This window comes from Phalangium opilio, unplaced genomic scaffold (genome assembly GCF_054372755.1).
Source record: "Phalangium opilio isolate 3A_F unplaced genomic scaffold, DU_Popi_V2 ptg000082l_1, whole genome shotgun sequence".
NCBI lineage: Eukaryota > Metazoa > Arthropoda > Arachnida > Opiliones > Phalangiidae > Phalangium > Phalangium opilio.
The window spans coordinates 6,836,825-6,860,313 of NW_028324189.1; the positions used below are offsets into that span (position 1 = coordinate 6,836,825).

Below are 23,489 nucleotides of genomic sequence, written 5' to 3' on the forward strand. Positions count from 1 at the left end.
CTAAATTGCAATGTAAGGGATACCTTTTGATAGTAGAAAATTGTAACTGAGATATCTAAGCCTTTGACAGCGCCTCACCACCAGGCGTCGCTCGCTTTACCTCGAATCTATGCCCTTCGTCACTCACTTCATGACAAGCTCCAGTTTGTAACCAGTGACAAACTTATGGCAGGAACATATCTTCTAAACTTATGGTATGTTATAGCCCCGGCCACTTCTTGCTTATTTATTATGGAAGCCCTTAACTTTATAGTTTCAACTTAATCATTGGAATGTCTTAATTAAGAAAACAAACTGTAGTTTTCCTTTAAATTTTGAGAGAAAGATTAAGAAAAAGAACAAGTTGTCTAGCTAAATTGCTTCTCAGCCGATATAGAACGGATAAAAAACCCCAAAAGGCTTAAACTCTTTCAAAATGTGAAAACAAAAATCAGCTTTGCTTTTTGCTTTTTATTTTTTATTTTCGTTGTTTTTCTGGCAAAGATTACGATGTTTTTTAAATCCGGTGAATTCTGGACTGCTTCAAACCTTATTTCTCTGCTACAGAAAAATACTAAAAAAACACCCAAAAAAATAAACGGCGTTCAATCACACGTTCGTACTAACCGATGTAATTAAACCAATACTAACTTACTATTACCTTTGGAAACTGCATCCATAGTTTCTACTGTATTAATTGTGTCAGAAAGAATAGATAAGATTGTTTTAGACTTCATATAAATGGTTGGAAACTTGTAGTTCTGAAACCCCTATCTCAGTTGCGCAACAAAATAGTAAAAAAAAAACAATGATAGTAACTTTCTACTATAATAATCATCTTCAGAAGTAGATATTTAGAGGTTTCAATGTTTCAGAAGTTATGATTAATTTAATCCTAAATTGAAAACTTTAGAATAAACATACCTAATTAGACTAAAATAAACATTGAATAAGAATACCCCTATCTTAGTTGCGCAACAAAATAGAAAACAAGTTGGGAAACCAGAATAAACCTCTCCGAGTCGAGACGCAATTAAGAAGTTAATTGATATTAATTATTTTAATCGTCATTAATTTACCTTAATTCTAGTTAAATCGTTTTAAGAAACTTTATTCCAAAAATCATTTTAAACATAGCTATTGTTGACGTTTGAATTAAAGCGTATGCCTCTTTAACAATTTTTGGAAATTTAGGGTATATAAGGCGATTGATTCGCTATAAATGGTAATAAAACCCGCAATTGCGTGAACCTTAGGTGGAAGCCCTGCCATTGGAAAACTAGACGTTAATCGTAACCCTAGCCGATTGCCGCGTACATCTTAATCCTAACGATGATAATTCAAAAATTGCTTTCTGCGAACACGTTTTGCTCTGATTTTCCAACTGCGAACGCGGTGATAGACACACACAGACACACCCATCCAATGTAATAACTCTCCTTGACGTCATCGTCGCTCGGAGAGGTGAAAAACTGTAACTCTCAAATATAATCATCATCAGACATAGATAATTAGAGGTTTCAGTAGTTATGAATAATTTAATCCTAAACTAAAAATATTGAATAAGAAATTCCCCTAGCGGCGAATACTACAATTGTAGTACTCCATTGAGCGCGCGCTTCATTCTTATTGGAGAATTGGAAACTCCCGGTTCTATAGGCGCGCTCGTGCTTTTAGTAGCGGAGCAGTGGGATCAGTGCAGTCTGTTCTCCGTCAGCACCGCGTGGAGTCTGTCCGATAGGGTTTCCACTTTCCCGCGCTATTTTATCTGGAGTTTCACGCGCGCGCCTACACCTCGCGCCAAAAAATAAGTAATTTAACTTGGACTTTTTCAGCTCAGGGACTCTTAGTCGGGGTAAGTTTGAATTTGGGCCCGTTTGTCTTTCAAGATACTTATTTCTTATACTGATGACAAGCGGTCCCGTGGAATTTCTTGCACTAAAAGATCCAAAGCACTTTATTTGATTGTTTTTTCTCCTCCTTTAAATGGTATACTTGTTATACCTTTAGTGAAATATTGTTTTAGAATTTAGGCGAAGAGTCTTGTATCTTTAAGGTGTTTACTGTACGTGTTAACGGGAATTCATACAGATAATTGGAATCACTGTGTTAGCATATCTCTCGTGTTAATTTAAATTTGCGGGTTTTGTGGGCCGGGCTCTCCCCAAAATATGCCGAGATACGTTGATTGAAAATCGCTACGCAATTATTCCTATTAGAGTTGTATGCATTCTTGGTAAAACTTATGAAAGTACAATGAAATACGTTATTTAAATTTAGGAATTGAAACTCGTTAGGTTTAATTGGCAGTAGAGGTTATTCTCCAATATATTCTAGTGCAGTGAAAGGCAGAGAGCTGCCACAAAATGAAAAATTATCGTTGTCATTTTTCTTAATTTTACTAAAACGTTTCCTAAACTTATTGATGAGAAAACAGCCAATTTTCTTTCTTAAAATGCGCGTATATTTATTGAAGCGGTGCGGCGTTCAAACGGTTCCTTTTAAGACCGCTATATATTTCTACTCTTCCCCCCCCCCATTGGTCCCGTCCCGCCCTCGAGTTGGTGTTGTTATTTAGGCTTAAGGAAGAAGTTTGTGTACTTTTATTTTAATAGCAAGTTGAGATTGTCGTAAAGTCAGCTTCTTAACAAGGGTTAGAGAGGTGCCTTCTAAGAACGCCGCGACTATACTTTGAAGTAACATTGGCTAAATCCGTTCCATAGCTCGTTTCTGACGGCAAATAGCCCCGCGCCACTCTTAAGAAACTGAAATACAGAAATAAATTAAACCGAAATAATAATAATAAATAGTTTACACAACACATGGACGGTTTATACCAAGGAGTGATATCTAGTTTATTAGGGAGAAGGTATAAGATGCCTAAGTATTCGCGCGACATAGTCCCAGTCCCCCTTTCAAAATACAAGGGGGGACGTAAAAGGAGGCCGAGCTATTTCGCCTCTTCTCAGTCGGAAAATACGTGGTAATTTTCGTCATTCGCGTCGCTCTGACGTGAGTTTTCAAGAACCAATGAGATTCTGGTGGTAATTTAGAGGCGGCTGGGATTAACTCCGGACCTACGTTTGGACTGGAGATAAAGCTAGAAATGTGGCGTCGAATTTATACCTCCTCCCTGATAAACTAGATATCACTTCTTGATTTACACCTGGAAGCCGGGCTACCTGGAGGACAAAAGCAGACGGGTAGCTTGACCTCCTGGTGTAAATAATGTGAATCCTCCATGTGTGTATAGACTATCTATTTAGAATTATAAAATGTTTTAGAGCACTTTAAGATAAAGAGTTAAGGCGGAACCTTTTAATGGGTATGTAAGTAGACTACAAAGACGTGAATGGTTAGATTGGGCTTCAACCGTAACCGGAAGTCTTTATTCTTCGAAGTCCTATCTTAATTTACGTCTTTGATCCCCATACCGTCCTAAGACAACAAGCTGCTCTAACTAATCATCTGGAGTCTAGACCCAATTTTTGAAATGGGATAGCTTCTGAGGTGAATTCACTTCTGTACTTAGTCTTTGGACTAAACTAGCTTGAAAGATCAGATATAGACAGTGAGTTTGCAGCGCGGCAAACGCCTTAAGTTACTCTACTCGTTCTTTCGTAGGATTGACGTAGAATCAAAAAATAAAAAAAAAAAATCTGGCTGGGGGTTTCGGATTACTAACCCCCACCCCACCCTAGCTTCTAGTCGACTTATGTCTTTTAAGGATGATTATTTTTTGGGAGGAACAACCCCCTGGGGGGAGCCGGGAATCTTAGAACATGGTCCCCAATGTACTTCTTAGATATGATGTTATTTAAAGGCGCCATTAAACAATTTGTCCTAAACCTTTCAAATTTATTACGTTTAACTTCGAAGTTCGATCTGTAATCGCGAGGTGGTTTTAACTCGTTAGGTAATGAAACTTGGTGATATTAATCTATCGAATGGTATATTGGTTTTGAATCTAGCTGCCTTAGTTAAAAAGTTAGAAACAAGTTTTGAGGTTTGAGTTGTGACCAGGGATAGATTTAATTTTCGAAGTAGGAATGGAGAACGGTTAGTATTTACTTCAGTCCGACTCATAGACCACCCAGTATAGAGCCCCCCTTCCTCCAACACGTAACGAAAAGTTTAAATTATCTTATTGGCTCACTTAAACTATGTTTTAATGACGTTGCTGACGATGACGGCGAAAAATAGTGACGTAATTCCTTTTTACCTCTGTCCCTATGACCCGCCTCTTCTTTCATACCCCCCCCCGTCCTGTGGAAGGGGGTCCGGGACTTTGACGTGCGCCCAGGTTACTCTGTGCTCCATTCCTACATCTAAAATTACATCTATCCCTGTTGTGACCTTGTTGTTTTGTCTTTGGAATAATCCACATAATCTAGGGAAGTTCCGTCCGTGTTTAAGAAAGCACACCAGGCTTTTGGAAACCAGGGTCTATTGCCTTCTAATACAAAAATCCACCTTTAAAAAATAAGGGTACTTTTCAAAAGACTTTCCGAGGTGAAAGATTTGCCAATATTTTTACTTTAATTTTGAATCTCCGGCTGCCGCGAAAGTGAATTTAAGAGACCTTTTGGGGGCTTTGCAATTTATTTTTCTAATAATCTAAAGTCGCGTGGGAGGGGGCTTTTCCTTCAATGGGAATGGGGGGAGGGGGAGTTCAAGCCATGCATATGACATCTTGATTAAAATTGAAATATTTCCTAAAAGTTCTGGCGCAGTTTTAGAGGCCGAAAATATGATTTCTCAAATACGTATATTTATTTTTGAGGGGTTTCTGTTTTCATTAATAATGGGGAGTTCAGACTGTTTTTGATTTTTGTAAACCCCCTAGGGGCAACCCCCCCTTTCCGCCCCGCCCGTCTCGTTTAATGTGATGATGACATTTTGAATTCTAATAATATTATTTGGGTTCTTAATGGTATTTTGATGACCGAAGTTTTAGTTTCACAATTTTATTCAAAAATATTATTTATTTATGTATTTATGTATTTATTTTTTATGTAATTAAATTTGACGAGAGTTTAAAAATGTATATGTATATTTATAAATTTAGTTTAAAACCAGTTAACTATAATGTTTATATAAATGAGGCTTCAACTTCTTCAAGTTGTTGAAGGAATTTGTCTTAAGGCGTTCAAATTTAAAATCCCCCCCCCCTCCCGGAAGGAGATTGGTTTGAGGATTATTCAAAAATTTAGCAATAAATCACAAATTTTGTCAGAAAATTTCGAAACAAAATTTGGGTTTGGGTATTAAAACATTAATCTGAAAGAGTGACTGACGGAGATGCGTGCATATATACCATCTTGTCAACAACACTTGTCAGTGTAAATAAAGCTTCTAAAACCTTTAGTCTTCTTTCTAAAACAATACCAAGTGAAACTGACCCCAGAAACAGTCTTAAAATATTGAAAGTTAGTATTGGTTTTCAGTTGAAAAATGATTCCTTTTTATGTTGTGTTTGATCTTGGAGCTTTTCCGATTTATAAATCCAGGTTTTAATTAATTGCCTCTTTTCATCCCCCCCCTCCGGTTGCTCTTTGGACGTCATCTTTTAATCCTCGGTAGCTAAGGGGGTTTATGCCCCCCCCCAATACCCCCGATTTGCTTTGTAGTAATTATTTACTACTACAAAGAGAGAGCTCTTCATTTTAGAGAAAAGCGGAAAATCCTGAGGATTAAAATCACTAAGTCGACAAACTAAGAATCCCTAAAACCTTAAGACCGTTTCCAAATTTCAAAGACGTTTTCAAAATGGAATGTCTTCTACAAATAATCAAAATATATAATTCATTGTATATGGAATACCTGGAAAATTAGGGAATTTAAAATAGTTGTTATTAAATTTAAAAATAGTAATAAATAGTTATAGTTAACTCTGGTCGACCTATCGTAAGATTTTTTTAACTGGTATGCCTTACCAAGACGTGATATCTAGTTTACTAGGGAGAAGGTATAAATTCGCCACATTTCCAGCTTTATCTCCAGTCCAAATTAACGTAGGTCCGGAGTTAATCCCCGCCTCTAAATTACAACTAGCATCTCATTGGTTCTTGAAAGCTCACGTCATCGCGACGCGAATGACGAAAATTACTTTGTATTTTCCGACTGAGGAGAGGCAGCGAAATAGTCCGGCCTCCTTTTACGTCCCCCCTTGTATTTTGAAAGGGGGACTGGATTATGGCGCGCGAATACTTAGGCATCTTATAACTTCTCCCTAATAAACTAGATATCCCTTCTGGGCCTTACTGTGACTACTTGTTTAAAATCCGACTCCCTTATATAACTTTGTTTGTCTTAAACATTAAGCAATAGGGGTCAAAGGGGAAAGGTTTTTTTTTTCTCTTTCTGATCAATCTTACGGTGGAACGAATTTCAATAATCCCTTTCAACCGTAAGATCCTAAGAAAAACAGTATGAGATTGAAAAAAAAAAAAAAATTAGAAAAAAAAGAAATCTATCCCCTTGAGAGAAAGCACGCAGCCAATATCAGAAAACCTTCTTGATTTCAAATTAAAAAAAAAAAAAAATCTCAGATTCTGTTTGACTTTTTGTAAAATACTCTGGGAGTTTGTGTTCTTCTTTGGTGGTGGTAATCTTTTCCCGCCAATTTTTACGCGCCAATAATTTCGGAAGCGTGTACAGTACACTGCGGGGAAGTCAAGCGCACGCGCTCTTCTTGCAAAAACATCACGAGGAGTAAAACAACCCCCCCCCCCCCCGCGCTTACTTTTGCACGAGCTGTTTTGCATGCAGATTCTTTTGGCGCCCTTTGTTTGCGCGCGAACAAGCGTGTTTAACGCGGCTTCCCTGCCCCTTCCCCCACGTATCATTTAGCTCGCGCAGAAATTTGGTGGGAAACTTAGCGTACCACGTGACAGATTCCGTAATAAACTCTATTTATCTTAGTCTAGAAGCGTCGTACAGTTTTAAAGTAATTATGAGCCCGAGACCGTCGTCAAGGGGACGGATACGCTTAAGTGTACTTTAAAGGCCCTTTCAGACTGTAGTATATTGTCTGAGTAGGCCTTAAATTTCTATGTAGAATACCGGAACGCAAATTGGCGTATTTAAGTATCCATTTAAAGAAGAGAATTTACCCTAAATAAACGTTCAAGCTTAATTTGAAATAAATCGTTTAAATTGCAACCTTGCTTTACCTTAATTCCCCTTAAATAATATATAATCTAAAGACCCCTTCTAACCCAGCTTCCAAAATTAGAAAAGACAAAAAAAAAAAAAAAAAAAAAAATGATATGATATGCAAATTGAATCCCCAATTTATTCATTAGGGAGGAAAAATTGAGGGCGAAAAAAACGTAATTAATAAAATTATCAGTTACGGGTAATTAAATGGCTTGGTCAATAAAAACAAGTCGTTAGAGATATCTTTTACTATTTTTGGCAAAGGCTCAAACTTATTTCTGTTTGTTTAAGCCCGCCAGTTAAAGAGAATTATTGGGAAATTCAGACTAGATGGGGACCTTAATGTAAACGAAATGTTTGGGAAAGAGAGAGAGAGAGAGATGTAGGGGGCTTCTCCCCCTCCCGCCTCCAATGGAGAAGGGAATTGAGGGACTTTGGAATCGAACTAACCCTAATTTATACAGGGTGTTTCAAGAAGGAATGGTAATTATAGTAGCTAAGTACAGTCAATCAATTTTGAGTCGAAAATGTAACTTCGATGACATGGCGCCCAGTATAAGAGACAACCGCTGAAACAACTTATGAACATTTTAGAGTGTTTTTGAAAAACGGAAATTTAATTAGCACTTCAATGTTCATAACTTGTCACTTGTGGGGCCAACATAGGCTGGTCATAGAAGTATAGAACAATTTCGACTCATAATTGATGATTTCCCATAGAACCATCCAACTCAGTGTACTTCGATCCTGTAATTACCCTAACCTTCATGGTTCACCCTGTATAAAGATGCTCTCATCTAGTTTGTTAGTCTGTATTCATTTTGTAATATCAGGGATAGATTTAATTTTAGAAGTAGGAATGGAGAACAGAGTAATCTGGGTGGGCGCGTGTCAAAGTCCCGGACCCCCTTCCACTTGACGGGGGGGGGTATGAAAGAAGAGGCGGGTCATAGCGACAGAGATAAAAAAAGAATTACGTCTCCGTCAGCAACGTCATCAAAACGTAGTTTAAGTGAGCCAATAAGATAATTTAAACTCTTCGTTACGTGTTGGGGGAGGGGCTCTATACTGGGCTAAGAGTCAGACTGAAGTAAATTAAATACTAACGGTTCTCCATTCCTACTTCTAAAATAAATCTATCCCTGGTAATATATACATAAAAACTAAGTGATATAGTGCTTAATTTAAATTAAATATTCGAATTATTATTGAGCTCGACTAAAAGGATGTTAATGAAGTCCTGTTGTCGTTTTATCTGTTCATTTTTCTTTTACTTTATGAACCTTTCTAAGTGTCATTTAATTTCCGATGTTGGACGTTAGCTATATCTAGTTACAGGAAATGCTGCCACTCACAGCCACTATATACTTCCCGCTTTTTTCTCTTCTTTCTCGGTATCGTTTTACTAGTTTTCTTATTACCTAAAGGTCCCATCAGATAAATTCTTGGTATGTTATAGGTCTTTCCTTACCTGTCGCTATGCTACAAATATATACATACAAGTGAAAAGAAACTACAGCCTTAGCTATTGGCGCCTTTTTATCCCATCGCCGTCAGAATGTATTGTAATGTTTTTCCCCGCCAAATCTTCTCTAAGCGTAGCAGTTTAGAGGAGAGGTACGAGATGGAGTAGTAATCCGCACACCTAGAACGTACCCCGATCTACGGAACGGCAACAATCCCCTACCATCGAATGGCTGGGGAGCGCGCGTTGTACTCTGGGCCTCTGGCAGGGTTGCCACTGTGCCTGGAAAACCTGGAAAAGTCAGGGAATTTGAAAAAGGGTGTAAAATGTCAGGGAAAAGTCAGGGAATTTGAAAAAGGGTGTAAAATGTCAGGGAAAAGTCAGGGAATTTGAAAAAGGGTGTAAAATGTCAGGGAAAAGTCAGGGAATTTGAAAAAGGGTTTAAAATGTCAGGGAAAAGTCAGGGAATTTGAAAAAGGGTGTAAAATGTCAGGGAAAAGTCAGGGAATTTGAAAAAGGGTGTAAAATGTCAGGGAAAGGTCAGGGAATTTGAAAAAGGGTGTAAAATGTCAGGGAAAAGTCAGGGAATTTCCATTGCTGCATTCTTACTTTTCTAATAGTGTAAGTTTGAAAATTGGTCAGGGAAATTGGCTTTAGATGGTCAGGAAAAACCTGGTGGAAAATTCAGGGAATTTTGAAATGAAAAATCTGTAGCAACCCTAGCTGTATGGGGAACTTTCAATGCGGCACATGGTCCATGACCATATTCACTCCATCTCTCCTCTTTCCTCCAAGGTAGCAGTACTTTTTTCCCGCCAAGCCTCACGCGCTCCATACGCATAAAGCCAAATCCTTTTTTTTTTCCCCGCGAAATCTCACGTGCTTGGACGGATGGTATTTTGTTGTCTGTCCACGCGCTGAATCTTTTCATTAAATAGTTGGTAAGAAACTCGAGCCACGTGTCTCCATTCTCCTCCGCTTTCGGCGCGAGAGAGTTTCCTTTTGTTTTAAGGGTTGGTACCTGCATCTCCATTAGAGGACTGCGCTTTTGATTAAAAAATTCCAGGCGGAACTTTTGTAAGGTTATAGGCTTAGCTGGTATTGTCTAGAATCTCTAGTTCCTAGAATCCTAGAAGAAAGTGGACCCTAATTCTTCTTCGTTCCCGGTTAGGGGTTTTTTTTTCAGCTTTGGGGGGGAATTACCTCCCGACGTGTTAATTCGTTTACTATCCCTACATTCGTTAATCTCCCTTCTTAGTTCGTTGGTGCCTTAATTATTTTTACCACTAATCCTTCTTACTTAGAAATGGAGTGTACAGGGTGTTTCCAGAAGGGTAGTTGGTAGGGCAATCAATTTTGAGTCGAAAATGTATTATTTTTCCCCTTAAGGGACACTCTATAAATAAGTTATGGATAATGCAGTGTTTTACGCATGATTCCTTAAAGAGAGGGTAAAGTGGAAAATAAAGTGATTTTTTTAATCGTTTTTCTACTAATTATAAGACCAATCTGCATAGCGAAACATCCAGGAAATAACACCGTATGATTTTAAAATTCAAATTAGGTTCAGATTTCCGCGTAATTTTAAATAAGGACCTCCGACCAATCGCGCCACGATTGTCACATCGCGCGCAATTTTTATCAAATCTCTTGATAAATTTCATTCGTGAATTTTCTTAATAAAAAGGCAGGGCGTTACGCGATTGGTCAGAGGTCCTTATTTAAAATGATCCTAAAAATCTGAACCTAATTTGAATTTTAAAATCATTCGGGGGCATTTATTTCCAATACATGCAGATTGGTCTTATAATTAGTAGAAGAATCAATAAATAATCACTTTATTTTCCACTTCACCCTCCCTTTAAATAGGAATTTTGAACATTTTAAAACTGTTCCCTGTGGATTACTTCTTGAAAATGAAAGCTCAGCGGGGTAAACATTTCTACAGGCGCCATAGGTTTAACATGGGCTTTATTTACCCTGTAAGTTGGCTTTCCTCTCGACCATTGAAAAATAATGTAATGTTTAGATTAACGTAGCAAAAACTTTATTAATTAAATTCCTTAAATAATTATTATAATAATTATAATTATTTAATTTTAGTGTAGACGTTCCCGGTGTGTGTTGGCAAGCCAATTTCTACACTTAATTAGCTTTAGAGAAAAGAGTGGGGGGAGGGGGTTATAAGAGTTTGCGAGGCGTTACCCCCCGTGGGGTTTTGATAGTCAGTCCCCTCATTAGCGTAGCTTCGGACTACAAAAGCTGACGTGGGAGCTAGAATACTCTGAGACATTTCATACTAGGTTCGTTTTAATTGGGCCTGGGGGTTACCAAAAAGGCACCTCCCCCCCCCCCCCCGAGCCCCCGTATAGAGATACGTTTTCCTCGACGGCCGTATTTCAACGGCGGGAGATGAAATCATATATGCAAATTAGACGAAATATGCTAAGCCAAAATTTTTGAACTCTAAATTATATAAAACTAGTGGAAAAGCCCCGCTATATAGGGACTGATGTTTTAAGTCTTCATTATTGTATTTTAATTTCCCGCGCTTTTTACGTTTGATATAATGTCACGTGATTGGTGAATGCGCCATAGAATGGACTGAGAAGCTTTTAGTGGTTGATCTACCCCCGAATTTTCTTTAAAAATAGATCCATGATTAGATTACAACTCTTTTCTCTCTCTCTCTCTCTCTTACTCTATTACCCAAAATAATAGGGGTCCCCCGTTGTCCGTATCTGTGGGGGTCCCAGAATTCTCAAGGAAGGTTCTCTCTCAAAGAGAACTTTGAACGAAGCCCAAGAAGCAATCGCGAGCGGGAAGTAATTGTTCTTCTAGTTTTGAGAGAACTAATCGAATAATCTAGATTACCATCTGCAAAACATTCTCCGTATACCAACAGCTATCAGACGTTCATTGCTAGAAGTGTAAATGCATAACAGCTATTAGGAGACATTGTTTTTTGGGAAGAGATAGGACCAAGAAGCTATGTCTAGTTTACTAGGGGGAAGGTATAAATTCGCCACATTTCTAGCTTTATCTCCAGTCCAAACGTAGGTCCGGAGTTAATCCCCGCCTCTAAATTACACCAAGCAAGCATCTCATTGGTTCTTGAAAACTCACGTCAGCGCGACGCGAATGACGAAAATTACGTATTTTCCGACTGAGGAGAGTGTAGCGAAATAGCCCGGCCTCCTTTTACGTCCCCCCTTGTATTTTGAAAGGGAGACTGGGACTATGGCGCGCGAATACTTAGGCATCTTATAGCTTCACGCTAGTAAACTAGATATCGCTTCTTGATAGCACTAATCAGGGATTCGGAAAATGAGGGCAAAAGTCAGGGATTTAAAGTTTCTTCCTAAAAGGTTAGGGATTTCGTTTGGTTTATCAAACCATGATTGCTTCGAGCAATGATTGATAAATATGGGCTGGAGGTGTTGTAATTACGAAGTGGGCTCTGGTGAACGGCGTACTTAAAATTATCAGGGATATTTGCAAAATTTCGTCAGGGATAAGCTCTAAAAGTCAGGGAAATAAAAATTTCGTACAAAACCAAAGTTTAATAATCCCAACATTGCAGAACCCTCGCCTGTACATCAAGTTTAACTTCAGTTAATGAACTTCTAAATTCAGTATGGACCAACCTTACGTAATGGAACAACACCAAGGGGAGGGGTACGTAGGTTTGGGCATCATTCCATCTCCGAAAAACACTATTAAACCGCCCCCGCACCCCCCGGGTACTCCTATCCATACTGTTGTCCCACCTCCACCCCATCCCTGCTCCAAAACATTGGCTATTCATTTAAATAATACGGTACTATACTGCCAGGGCTACTACAAATTAAACGGAACAGTACAAGGGGGGTTTTACCCCCTTCTTTTTTTCATCTTGCTTAATAATGGAAGGGGGTTTGGGGGAGGGGCACCGTGGTTAATTAGCGGCTTTGCATGGATCGTGCTTGGGCAAGAATCGAGATAAAGCATACACCGTAAAACCGTCCGTAAAAATAAAAGAGTGCGTATAAGGGCCTTGGCAATGGCGGAATACTGAATGGTATACACGCGAGGGGTAGCTGCCCCTCAAAACAAGTCAGAGGCCGGACCAGGGGCTTTGAATAAGCGGTTGGTTTGTACGTGTAAACTACCAATTTAGAATCAAGCGACTAGGTTTAAGCAAGATAAATCAACGGAGACCCTTGGGGTTAAAGAGATATATATGTACAGGAATGCATACGGCCTTTAGGAATCATCGTGCTCTCAGATACTCCACGTTAATTTCTACCCTGAATTTGTGGGACTCATAATTCTGATTTCTTGCCAACTACGTTTTCATTGCTTGGTAGCAATCCAACTACACCCATAAAACGGCCTAGATACATTGAGTTAAAATTTGGTTACACAATGATTCCAATTAGCCGCATGTATTCTTGATATATGCGTAAATTATTTTTATTTCGCTAATTAAATGCGTACATTTTACTCTATTAGTATACCAAGAGTTTTACCAAAAATTGCTTCTTTTTATGTTTGCTTAAATAACAAGTTTAATGTTAAATTTAAATAACCCAAACTAATTAAATCCATTAAGAAACGAATTAATTAATCGTTAATTAATTCATCAGGATTTTGGATGTTATTTGAAAGGTCATTTAAATTTTTCAAAATAAATATATAAACAAGGCGAAACGTAACTTTCAATTTGACGGTAAAGGTTATTTTGTTTCAAAAGCTTCATTTGCAAAAGTTATTAGAGGGACAGCTACTAAAGACGATTAAAAGACAGAAATGGGACATTTCTTCCCTTTGTCCCTTGGGCATGAGAGACTACGCATTACGAACGTCGACTCGCCTTCCTTAATAGTGCCAAGTGACACCGTCATTAAATATATACGTACATAGGAGCTTTGTTTCGCGAGCTCATTAAAAGTCTCGTGCTAGACATTTAAATTTTAGTTTTATTGCAAAAGTATCGTATCTGCCAGTGTTTAAACAGCGTGAAAGATAACCCGTTTTCGCTGTTAAAGCTTAAACAATTCCCTTTTACAAATGTTTCCTATTTTTAGAAAAATATCATCCTAAGCCTCGCGCTTTAAAACAAAGAGATTTAAGAACTCGCGCGTGTTTTCAATTTCAAGTATTCTTAAAAATTCAGAAATTTAAATTTTAGGAATAGTTCATTAAAGAAACTTAAATTAAACCAAGCTAGGCCAGGATGTTTCTGATAATTGTGCCTTGTATAATGAGGATTTAGTTTCTTAACCTAAGAATAGGTCATAATTATTGTCTCGGATCCGATTACGGAATACAATTAGGCCCGGGGAAAATGCTTGCGGTTGGTTCATTTATACTGTAATTTAGATTATATTATAATTGATATAATCTTGTAGAGAGAATTGCATAAATTAAAGGGTTCATATTCTACACTAAGAATTTTGCAAGAATAACTTGATACAATATGAGTTAGGAAATATATTGACGTCATAAAATGCGGGCGTGTATCTTTACCAGCTTCCCAAGTTAATTGGTTAGGAGTCTAAGACGGCGTAAACCCAAAGCGTATCTCGGTTGATTAATCAACAACGGAACGGCTGGTTTGGACTCTTAGAGAGGCATGGGTTTCTGGGGATCCCCCCTCCCCCTCCCCCGCTCCCCACACTTCTATACTGGATTTGATAATTGATTAGATTGATATCTAAGGAGGGGGTATGAAATAACCAAAGGTGAATTTATGTATGTATGTATAATATATAATGCCAGACGCCTCGCCATGTATTATAACAACCAAATATCTAAATACTATATGCATATATTTTGATGCATTTCTTATATTAAATATGAAATTTAGTACCAAGCGTTTGAGTGGCTTGGTTCACTCCTAAATTAACCGGTTTTAATTCCCTAAAGGGTATATATATATATATACATATATATATATATATAAAACCATATTTTTACCTCTCCGAGTGACGATGACGTCACGGAGAGGTATTACAGTAACACTAAACGTCTCTGACTCTCTGAGTGTGTTTGTCATCGCGTTCGCAGTTGGGCATGGCAAATTGCAGCAAACGTGTTCGCAGAAAGCAATTTATGCCTTCTACTCTCATTGTTAGGATTAAGAAGTACGCGGTTTTCGGCTAGGGTTACGACTTACGAGCAACGTCTAGCCTCCCAATAGCAGGGCTTCCACCAAAAGTTCAGGCAATTCCGGGCTTTCTTATCATTTATTGCCCCAAATTTCCAAAAAATGTTAAAGAGGCATACGCTTGAATTCAAACGACAACAATAGCTATGTTTAAAATGATTTTAGGAATAAAGTTTCTTAAAACGATTTAACTAGAATTAAGCTAAATTAATGACGATTAAAATAATTAATATCAATTATATTTATTTAATTATTTAAGGAAAACCTCTTAATTGCGTCTCGATCTACTCGGAGAGGTTTATTTTGGTTTCCCCACTTGTATAACAATATTACCTTTTAGCAGCTTGCCCCAAACTCCGCATTAATAAATTGCATTTGAGGGCTCAACTTCTATAGCCGAGTTTAAATCCCCGTTTCTTAATTTGAAACTTCATTAAGATAATTAATACATCTACGATAATCAATTTGCTAATATTATTATTTTAATTTTCTAATCTCCCCTGGTACCTTCTAAGATATATTTTTTTTTATTGGAACAACTTACAACTTTAATACAGTAAGGGGATCGAGGGATATTTCTTAAGACGAAAAATATAATCCAAAATCCATTAATTTACATCGTCGCTAAGCCTTGGCTCATTTTTTAATAATAATAAAAAAAAACAGCGTATGTTCCTCGTGGAAGATAAAAACGATTTAGGGATGAATAGAGTAGAGAGAATGGACACTTTTAACTCTTTTATAATACAATTTACGCCATGGTTTAGTTGAAAATTGTCCGACCCCTTTGAAACCGCTAGGATGCGATGATGATGGTATTGGATTTATGTAGAGAAGGTTCTTTGGATCAATAAATCATTAAGAAAACGGACTGAACTGAACTAAACACACAAAGAAGATCTTGGGGGGGGGGGTCCTATATTCTCGCCACAAATGATTATTACTTTGGAGAAAAGCAAAAAAGTTTTTCATTACAATGGAATCTTTGATCTTTACAAAGAACTTTCGACCCCTTTTTCTTAGCCCTCCTAATTATTCGTCATCCGAGAAACATTTTCCCATCGAATAACTTTAGTTTTATTTAGTTCTTTTTATACCAAAAGTTAATAATCACCCAGAAAGAAAGTTTTTCTGGGACAAGCTTACAGTCGTGACAGGTGCAAAGCAATATCGTATATATAACCAACTAAGAATGTCATCCGTTACTATGGTAACGCGTTGTGCTAAAAATGTTTCTTCCAAATGTCACTGTCGCCTCGGTGTATAAAGACTCGAGGAGAAAAAACGCTAAGCCTAAATTTCAGAGATAGTCTTAGGCCTAACGATAATATCACGCGTAGTAAAAAAAGAATGAAAGCACTTTCATTCGCCAGAGATTAATAGAAGTCTCGTTATTTACGACCTTTGACCTCTTCCTCCCCCTCACCTCGTGGCTCTCGGTCAAAAGCTTCCGCCGGACGCTCGTGCTATCAACCGTGCCTTGAATGAAAACATGACGTCACCACACTTCTGACAAATAGATCTATACAATTTATGTCTGATGATTTTAATTCTTCAGCACTTACTTAATTCAAGATGTCTTTCAACAATTGGATGGCATATCTTGATTGTTTACGGAAATAGAACCAATTAATAGAATGCTATCCCCCAAATATTTCACGGGTTATTCTTTCACTGGTTCTATTTGCGTAGATAAAAGTATTACGCAGCCCACCGAGTACTTACAGACAAGCTAGCTGTAACTGGTCCAAATTCATTTACTCTATCCATAAGTGCTGGTCTAAGTACTGGCTGGCTGCTCTGGGGCCCCATTCCCCATTTTTTAAGAGGGGTTCTGGACATGATTCTGAAGGGTGGGGGACGCTTTGAGTCACAACGCGCTGCGGCCATGGTGAAATACTCCGGATATCCGAGATAATAACTATAGGAGTGGGTGAATTTCCACTAAGGTCCGTTCAGACTGTAAACTAAAATCTTACATTCACGTCAATCAAGTTGCTTGGCTCCCTTAATTCAGGGTTGCCACAGTACCTGGAAATCCTGGAAAAGTCAGGGAATTTGAAAATTGTCGTAAAAATCAGGGAATTTCCGTTGCATACTGACTCGAAAATGTGTAGTCACGGCCCACTTGGCGTCTGAACGGGCATTGGCTTGATTATTATGTACTACGTAGAGAAAAAAGGGGGCCCATACCATATTCGGACACGAGGGGTCAAGCGTACAGAATCCGAGAAACTTGTAATAGCTTACTTGATAGGTTTTTGTTAAAAGCGACGAATTGTCCGGTCCCTCTGTTAGATGTAGCATGCGGGACTATTATTAGCGAAGCTGGATCATTTCCTAAGTTGTAGGCCTTATATATACGCTCTGAAATCTACTGTAACCCACCAAGTATTAGTAGCAAACTATAGGGGGAATGGTACAAGGACCACTCCTAGTCTCCTAGCAAAAACTAATGCTAATATCTAGCAGAAACAAGAACATTATTATTTTTATAGTTATATTATTAATGCACTCTTGAAAGTGATGTTAATTTTATTTACTATTTATTTTTAATGTTTAAATTCGTTATTTTAAGTTTTTGAGGGAAAGACAACTTTCAGGCTGAAAGCATCCCATGTTAACTCTATGGCCCCTGTAGAAATGTTTAACACGCGATACATCCGTGCTCAAGGTGAAGCTACCCATCAGGGGCAGAATTTAAAAATTATGTTTTTTGAACATATTTAAATTTAAATGAACAATTAAATATAATATAAATACATTTAATTAATTAATCTAATCCGCTTAAAAGCCGTGAAAATAAGCGTGTTAAATTTCTTAAAAAAAAAAAATTATTAAAAATAAAAAACTATTAATCAGTCGTTAAATTTTTGGATGAGCCTGGTTTTTAAATTATTTCAAAAATTTATATCTCGGTGAAATTTTAACTGTTTTAACGAAACTTGTCTCATTTTAAAGAGAAAAATTAAAATAGCCCCTATCTCGTTAAATTTGATTTAAAAAAGTGCGTTTTAAATTCGACTTGCCCTTTAAGTTAGTGGTTTTATAGATTTTTAATTAAAAATACTATTACTAATTATAATAATTTTATTTTCAGAATACACCTAGTAAGAAACGCCGCGTTGTTATTGTGGTTTCCGAAACTGGTATCAAAGTATGTCGTCCAAGAACAAAGGTAAGCTAGTTCAAAATATGACGTCATATCTCTACTATTAAGCTACGTTCTCTCTAGACTTGCTCTAGATAAGCTACAATTTTGAATTCAACTAGAAGAAATCCATTGAGTGATATATCGAACTGAGAGCTTTTGTCCAGCTTAGTCTAGGTGATAGAAAAACATCCTATTTTGTTGATAGGCCCTTCCTTGTAACGATAAAGGGGCTGGGGTTAAAGTTGAAGTACATACTTTACTCCTACTACAGGGTGTTATAAAAGGGTGGTAATTATTGGAGCGAAGTACAACGGTATGATTCTTTGGGCAATCATCATTTTTGAGAAGAAAGACCTACTTGGCCCCCACAAGGGATTGTCCCCCCTAACACAAGTTACGAACATTGGAGTATTTACGCGTGACCCCCTTAGTCCTTGCCCTTAGTATTGTCATTCAGTTTCTTACGTAAATTTAAAGGGGTCATCCCTAAAACACTGCCATGAACATAACTTGTGTTAGGGGGTGAATCCCTTGTGGGGGCAAAATCACTCATAGAAGTATAGAACATTTTAAACTCAAAATTGATTTCCCATAGAACCATCCTATAATTACCAACCTTTTTGTAACACCCTGTACTTCAATTTTTTTTTTCTAAACTGAACTGAAATGATAAAGTTTGGGAGTAGACTCTTTTTCTATAAACGATTTTTATCTCTGTTTTGAGCACATTTTTGTTGCGGGGGGGGGGAGCTATGTTAAAAGGGTATTGGGAGATCATGACCTTACGGCCCATTGTCACCAGCGTTTTTATGGCCGGTGCTATCGCTAAAGTTCCCTATATCGAAGTGCCAAAATGCATGATGGGTAAAAAAGAAGGTAAAATTCGATAGACGATCGTAAAATGATACAATGCGATACACGATGATCCCTTTTTTATTTTTTAAATCGATATTTTTTAAAGGTAAAGGATGACTTTAAAATTCAGACGGTATTTTACCTTTAAAAGTCCTCTACGCTAATTAATCTTACCAGGGATAGATTTAATTTTAGAAGTAGGAATGGAGAACGGTTAGTATGTCCAACTCATAGCCCAGTAAAGAGCCCCTCCCTCCAACACGTAACGAAAAGTTTAAATTATCTTATTGGCTCACTTAAACTACGTTTTGATGACGTTGCTGATGGGGACGGCGAAAAATACGAAATTCTTTTTTACCTCTTTCGCTACGACCCGCCTCTTCTTTCATACCCCTCCCCCGTCCCGTCCCGTGGAAGGGGGTCCGGGACTTTGACGCGCGCCCAGATTACTCTGTTCTCCATTCCTACTTCTAACATTAAATCTATCCCTGATTTAATTAAAAAATAAACTTTTACAAAGGAAAGATACGATTGTATTTTCTGTGGGGTTTAGCCCCATTGTAACATAGAGAAAAATGTGCAACTAAGCGAAACTTCTAGTGTCTCGCGGACTTCTTTAACTCGAAAAAACGTAAATTTATTTAGATCGGAGCTTCGTTGAATTTATTGCGTATATATATGCTTTGTATTTAGCGTCTTGAAAGGTGAAACAATTTGCTTTGGAAAAACGGGGTATTCTTATAGAATTCCGCTCCCTTCCAAGGTTCTGAAAGACTATACAAAGCGAGCTTGTCTTCTCTTTCTTGCAAAGGGGATTTAGCGAGAGAAAGACAGTAGCAAATCCCTACCACCTTAGAGACTCTAAAGGGGAGCGGAACGCTAGAAGATAGAGGAATATCACGCGGCACGTGAACCTAGTTAGAGACTACCACGCGTGCAAACCGCCTCGTGGGCGTCACGTGATCGAGTTGCGGGGTAGGGGGATAACGTTAGTATACGCATTTAGCACACCCAGTGAGCACAAATGAGAAGGAGAATCGGAGAGACCAAATTCTCCGTCAGCCCCCCCCCCCACCCCTTTTCAAAAACGTTACCAGTGCTGTGGCTTTCCAAGAGAGTGCCGCATATGCGCAATCGGTGCGGCGCAACGGAGGGGAAAAATCATAGAAGTTTCTTTACGTTTCGTACAGTATTACGGCCAAGGCTTAGGAGGTATAGTGATACTCTTGCCTGCTTACAGTGCATGCAATTATCGATCTCTTACATTCTCAAAGGATCACGTGACGTCTTACTCTTCGGCTGTGCGCTGAGGTAGGTGCGCATCAGAGCCACGTTGCCCGGCCGTTATAGTTCTATCTTCGACTCTCCTTATTTGTGCTCATTGGCCCAACAAGAGTCTCCCTGCTAGCACGAGATTTAAGGAAACAAAAAAACTAAACCTTTCTCTGCTTAAGTTTAGAAATACGATGTCGTACGTTTCTTTGGGTTCTTTCTACAGTCCCTGAGTTATGGGTTCCGAGTAAACCCCTTGGATGTCCGTGGATCTAGTCCCCCCACCCCAATCTAGATGCTAGAATTTTGCATCTTGTGATAAATTATTTGTCCGTTTTCTGCATCAGGATGCAAAAACCTTTGTTACTTTGATCCGCTGTTTTTTTTTAGAGATTCTGTTTTGGAGGGTTGCGGTAGAAGCCGGGGCTTATTTTACCCCCACCCCCGAGAGGTATTTATTGATAGTTTATTGTGCATGGTGATGATCGAAATGCGCACGTTTCAAATTTATCTTTTAGCAGAAGTAATTTAGTTTAAAAAATGTTGGGTTTATTTATTTATTTTTTTTTTTTCAAAATTAATTTGGAAGGCATAGAATTTAACTGGGAATAACTAAGGTTTGAGTCAATATTTCTTAATATCAACGTAAATACGTCATGAAGAGATATGGTGAGGGGGGATGTGATTGGAGACGTGCAGCGAAATGTTCATTGGAGGGGAAATTTAACGCGCGTGTTTTGAGCTCAGTGCCCATTTGATTGGCATATACGAGAGATAGTGGTTTTGGGGGAATCAGAGCCTTCAGAGGGGATGGATGCTAATTTATTGGTTAATTCGGGGATAACCTGTATTATTAGGTTAGGTTGGGCTTCGTTTGGCTCAGGTTAGGTTAGGCTCAAGTTACGTTGGGCTTAGGTTACGTTTGGCTCAGGTTAGGTTAGGCTCAAGTTACGTTGGGCTTAGGTTACGTCTGGCTCGGGCTAGGCTAGGCTCATGTTACGTTGGGTTCAGACTATGTTGGGCTCAATGAGGAGAATCTGGTTGCCATTTTCTAGGCAAGTATCCGATCTTTCCGGGTATCCCTTACCTCGCGAAGCGTCATTCGGAGGGTGAATTCCAAGCATCTAGAATCGTCTCGATGACAAGGGCACCCTTCCACTCTTCTCCATTGTCATGTAAAACCAACCATTCAACAAACCACCGTCCGAATAAAAAAAAAAGTTAAAACCTAAGCCTAATATAAGTCACCTTTTTCTTTCTTCTTTGACAGACCTGACGTCCCTTTTTAATAATACGATAACCGAGTCGTGGTATAATTAAAAATAAGACCCTGATTCTTACTGTAAAGATGGGCTTGGTATTTCAATCATGCATTTTTCTATTGAATTTAAAATTAGGAGGAATATTGGGGTCAATGATTAAAAATCTAGGTGTTATCCTAGTGCAGGTGAAAAAGTAAATTTTGTAGTCTAGCACGTGAATCATTCGCTATAGCTCGTGCGTCTCTATGAGCGCGTGTGAGTCACTAATGGCTTTGTAATGGGGAAATAATCACGTGGTGTTTTTCGCGCCTTCTCATGCAGCTAGGGGATACTGGACTATTTAACTAACCACGAAAATCTCGTGTTTAGACGCGCTAAAAATTAATAAATTTTATATAGGGCTATATTGCATCGAGAAATAAAGATATTTCAAGGTGTTGAGAAAAGCAATCTAAAACTGTCTCATGTCCCCTTGAGAAACTGACTGTTTTCAAACCAAACTTGCAGCGTCCGCGCGCGCAAAATGAATTCCCCTGGCTCTTTCTTTTTATATACAACAAGACCTTGTTACTCGGGACCAATAAAGGGATGACCAGTAACCTATCGCAACGCTGACAGGTGATATTGTATTTTTACAAAGATGTTCCGATAGATATTGGGTCCGAGCTGAATATGTCACTTTATACATATATATTTCTACAGTGACAAGAATCTAACAAAAGCGACTTGTTGAATTTTATTGGTACGTATATTGGTGTCATGAAGTAATACCGATAAAGGCAGGGTGGACGATACTTTTTTACGCTTTCCCCAGCCTTTACTAGTATTGGTTTTATTTAAGAAAACGGACATTCGGCGAAAATTGGTTTTTCAGTCAGATTCTTATATAGTGAGCCACGCCAAGAGATACAGTTTTTGTTTGGGGGGGGGGTAGAATTTTGATTGAAATTCAATACCAAGTGTATAGAAGCTGGTTCGTTCAATAATTGAAAACAGGTGAAAGCCTTGAAAGTGAAGCCGAATACAATTCTAGATTGTTTGCCCCTTTTCCTCCTTGAATTGTGTATTGGTTTAAGAAACGCTGACATCAGTGAATTCAAAATTGTTCTTTTCTTGAGATCATGTGGTCTCTCTTCTATTACTTCATACAGGAATTCATACAGTTATGAGGAATTATTGTGCCCTCGTGTTAATTTCTACGCCGGTGTTGTGGGCCGCCCTTGAGAACTTACTATCCGTTACGCATCTCATAATTTAACTGTGATTTTATTGGCTGGTGGCGCCACAAATTTGCGAAGCTGTCTTTGATAAGCTGATGAACCCGCTACCTTTTTATGCCTTACCAAAAGCCGAACTCTTAGCTCCGCCACTACGACGGGGAACGGCGCTGCGGGTAATACCGAAATGGTCTATTCACCTCTTTTTTTACTTCAGTATCATTTTGGCGCCCTTTCTGACCTATTTAGGTGCCCTAGTAAAATTTTAGGGGGGTACAATATACCCTTGTACCCCCTGGATACCCCCACGCCACTGGATTAGTCCTAGCTCATCCCACAAAGCCCGCCTACATGCTTTGAGTGAAAATGAGAAGTACACAATGATTCCTGTTAGTTGTATGCATTCCTGGATATAAGTATTATTCTGAGGTTGTCACGTGGCGCCTTTCCGCAGTCACCATGCACGAGCCATAGATAGATCAAAAAGTTTTAGCGCCAAACTTACATAGATCTATAGAGTTAGAATGGTTATTATTTACTGAACAGCTCTAGCTATGACTATATAGCCATAGTGTGTGATCCATAGCCATAGGTTGCTGGGGCTGCCAAACGCGTTCTTACGGGCAATAGCTCTCTTGATATTTCCCCCGGGGCGTCTGCCCTACCCAAGAAGGAACCAACAAACCCTGCCGAGGCTTAGCGGAGATAAGAAGGATGTTCCTTCTCGAATCCGAAACTAACTCTCTCGCTTTGCCAGATCCCAACTTTCTTATAAAGTACATACAATTCTTTCTATCTGTACTAGTATAAGTAACCGTCCGTCTTCACAATACCCTACCCACAATGCCTTTCGCTAAACCTAGACGAGTATCTAAGCGTAAGGATTTACTATACACGCTATCCAAGTTTGGAGCTTCTAAATCGGTAATTTGGCTGCATAGGTAATTGTAATTTACGATTACCCTGGTCGGTA

At 38.5% G+C, this 23,489-nt stretch overlaps 1 protein-coding gene across 3 annotated transcripts in view; it reads left to right on the forward strand.

Annotated features, from left to right (window-relative positions):
- The window catches only part of LOC149651254 (uncharacterized), a 56,316-nt gene that overhangs the window by 8,196 nt on the left and 24,631 nt on the right, over positions 1-23,489 (forward strand). For 2 of the 3 annotated variants that reach the window (XM_089848078.1, XM_089848079.1), the window contains exon 3: positions 17,857-17,934. In XM_089848078.1, coding sequence (XP_089704204.1) covers positions 17,857-17,934 — 78 coding nt within the window. Of the gene's footprint in view, positions 1-1,696; positions 1,835-17,856; positions 17,935-23,489 lie in introns of those variants that run through there. The other variant, XM_089848080.1, reaches the window with a different exon arrangement.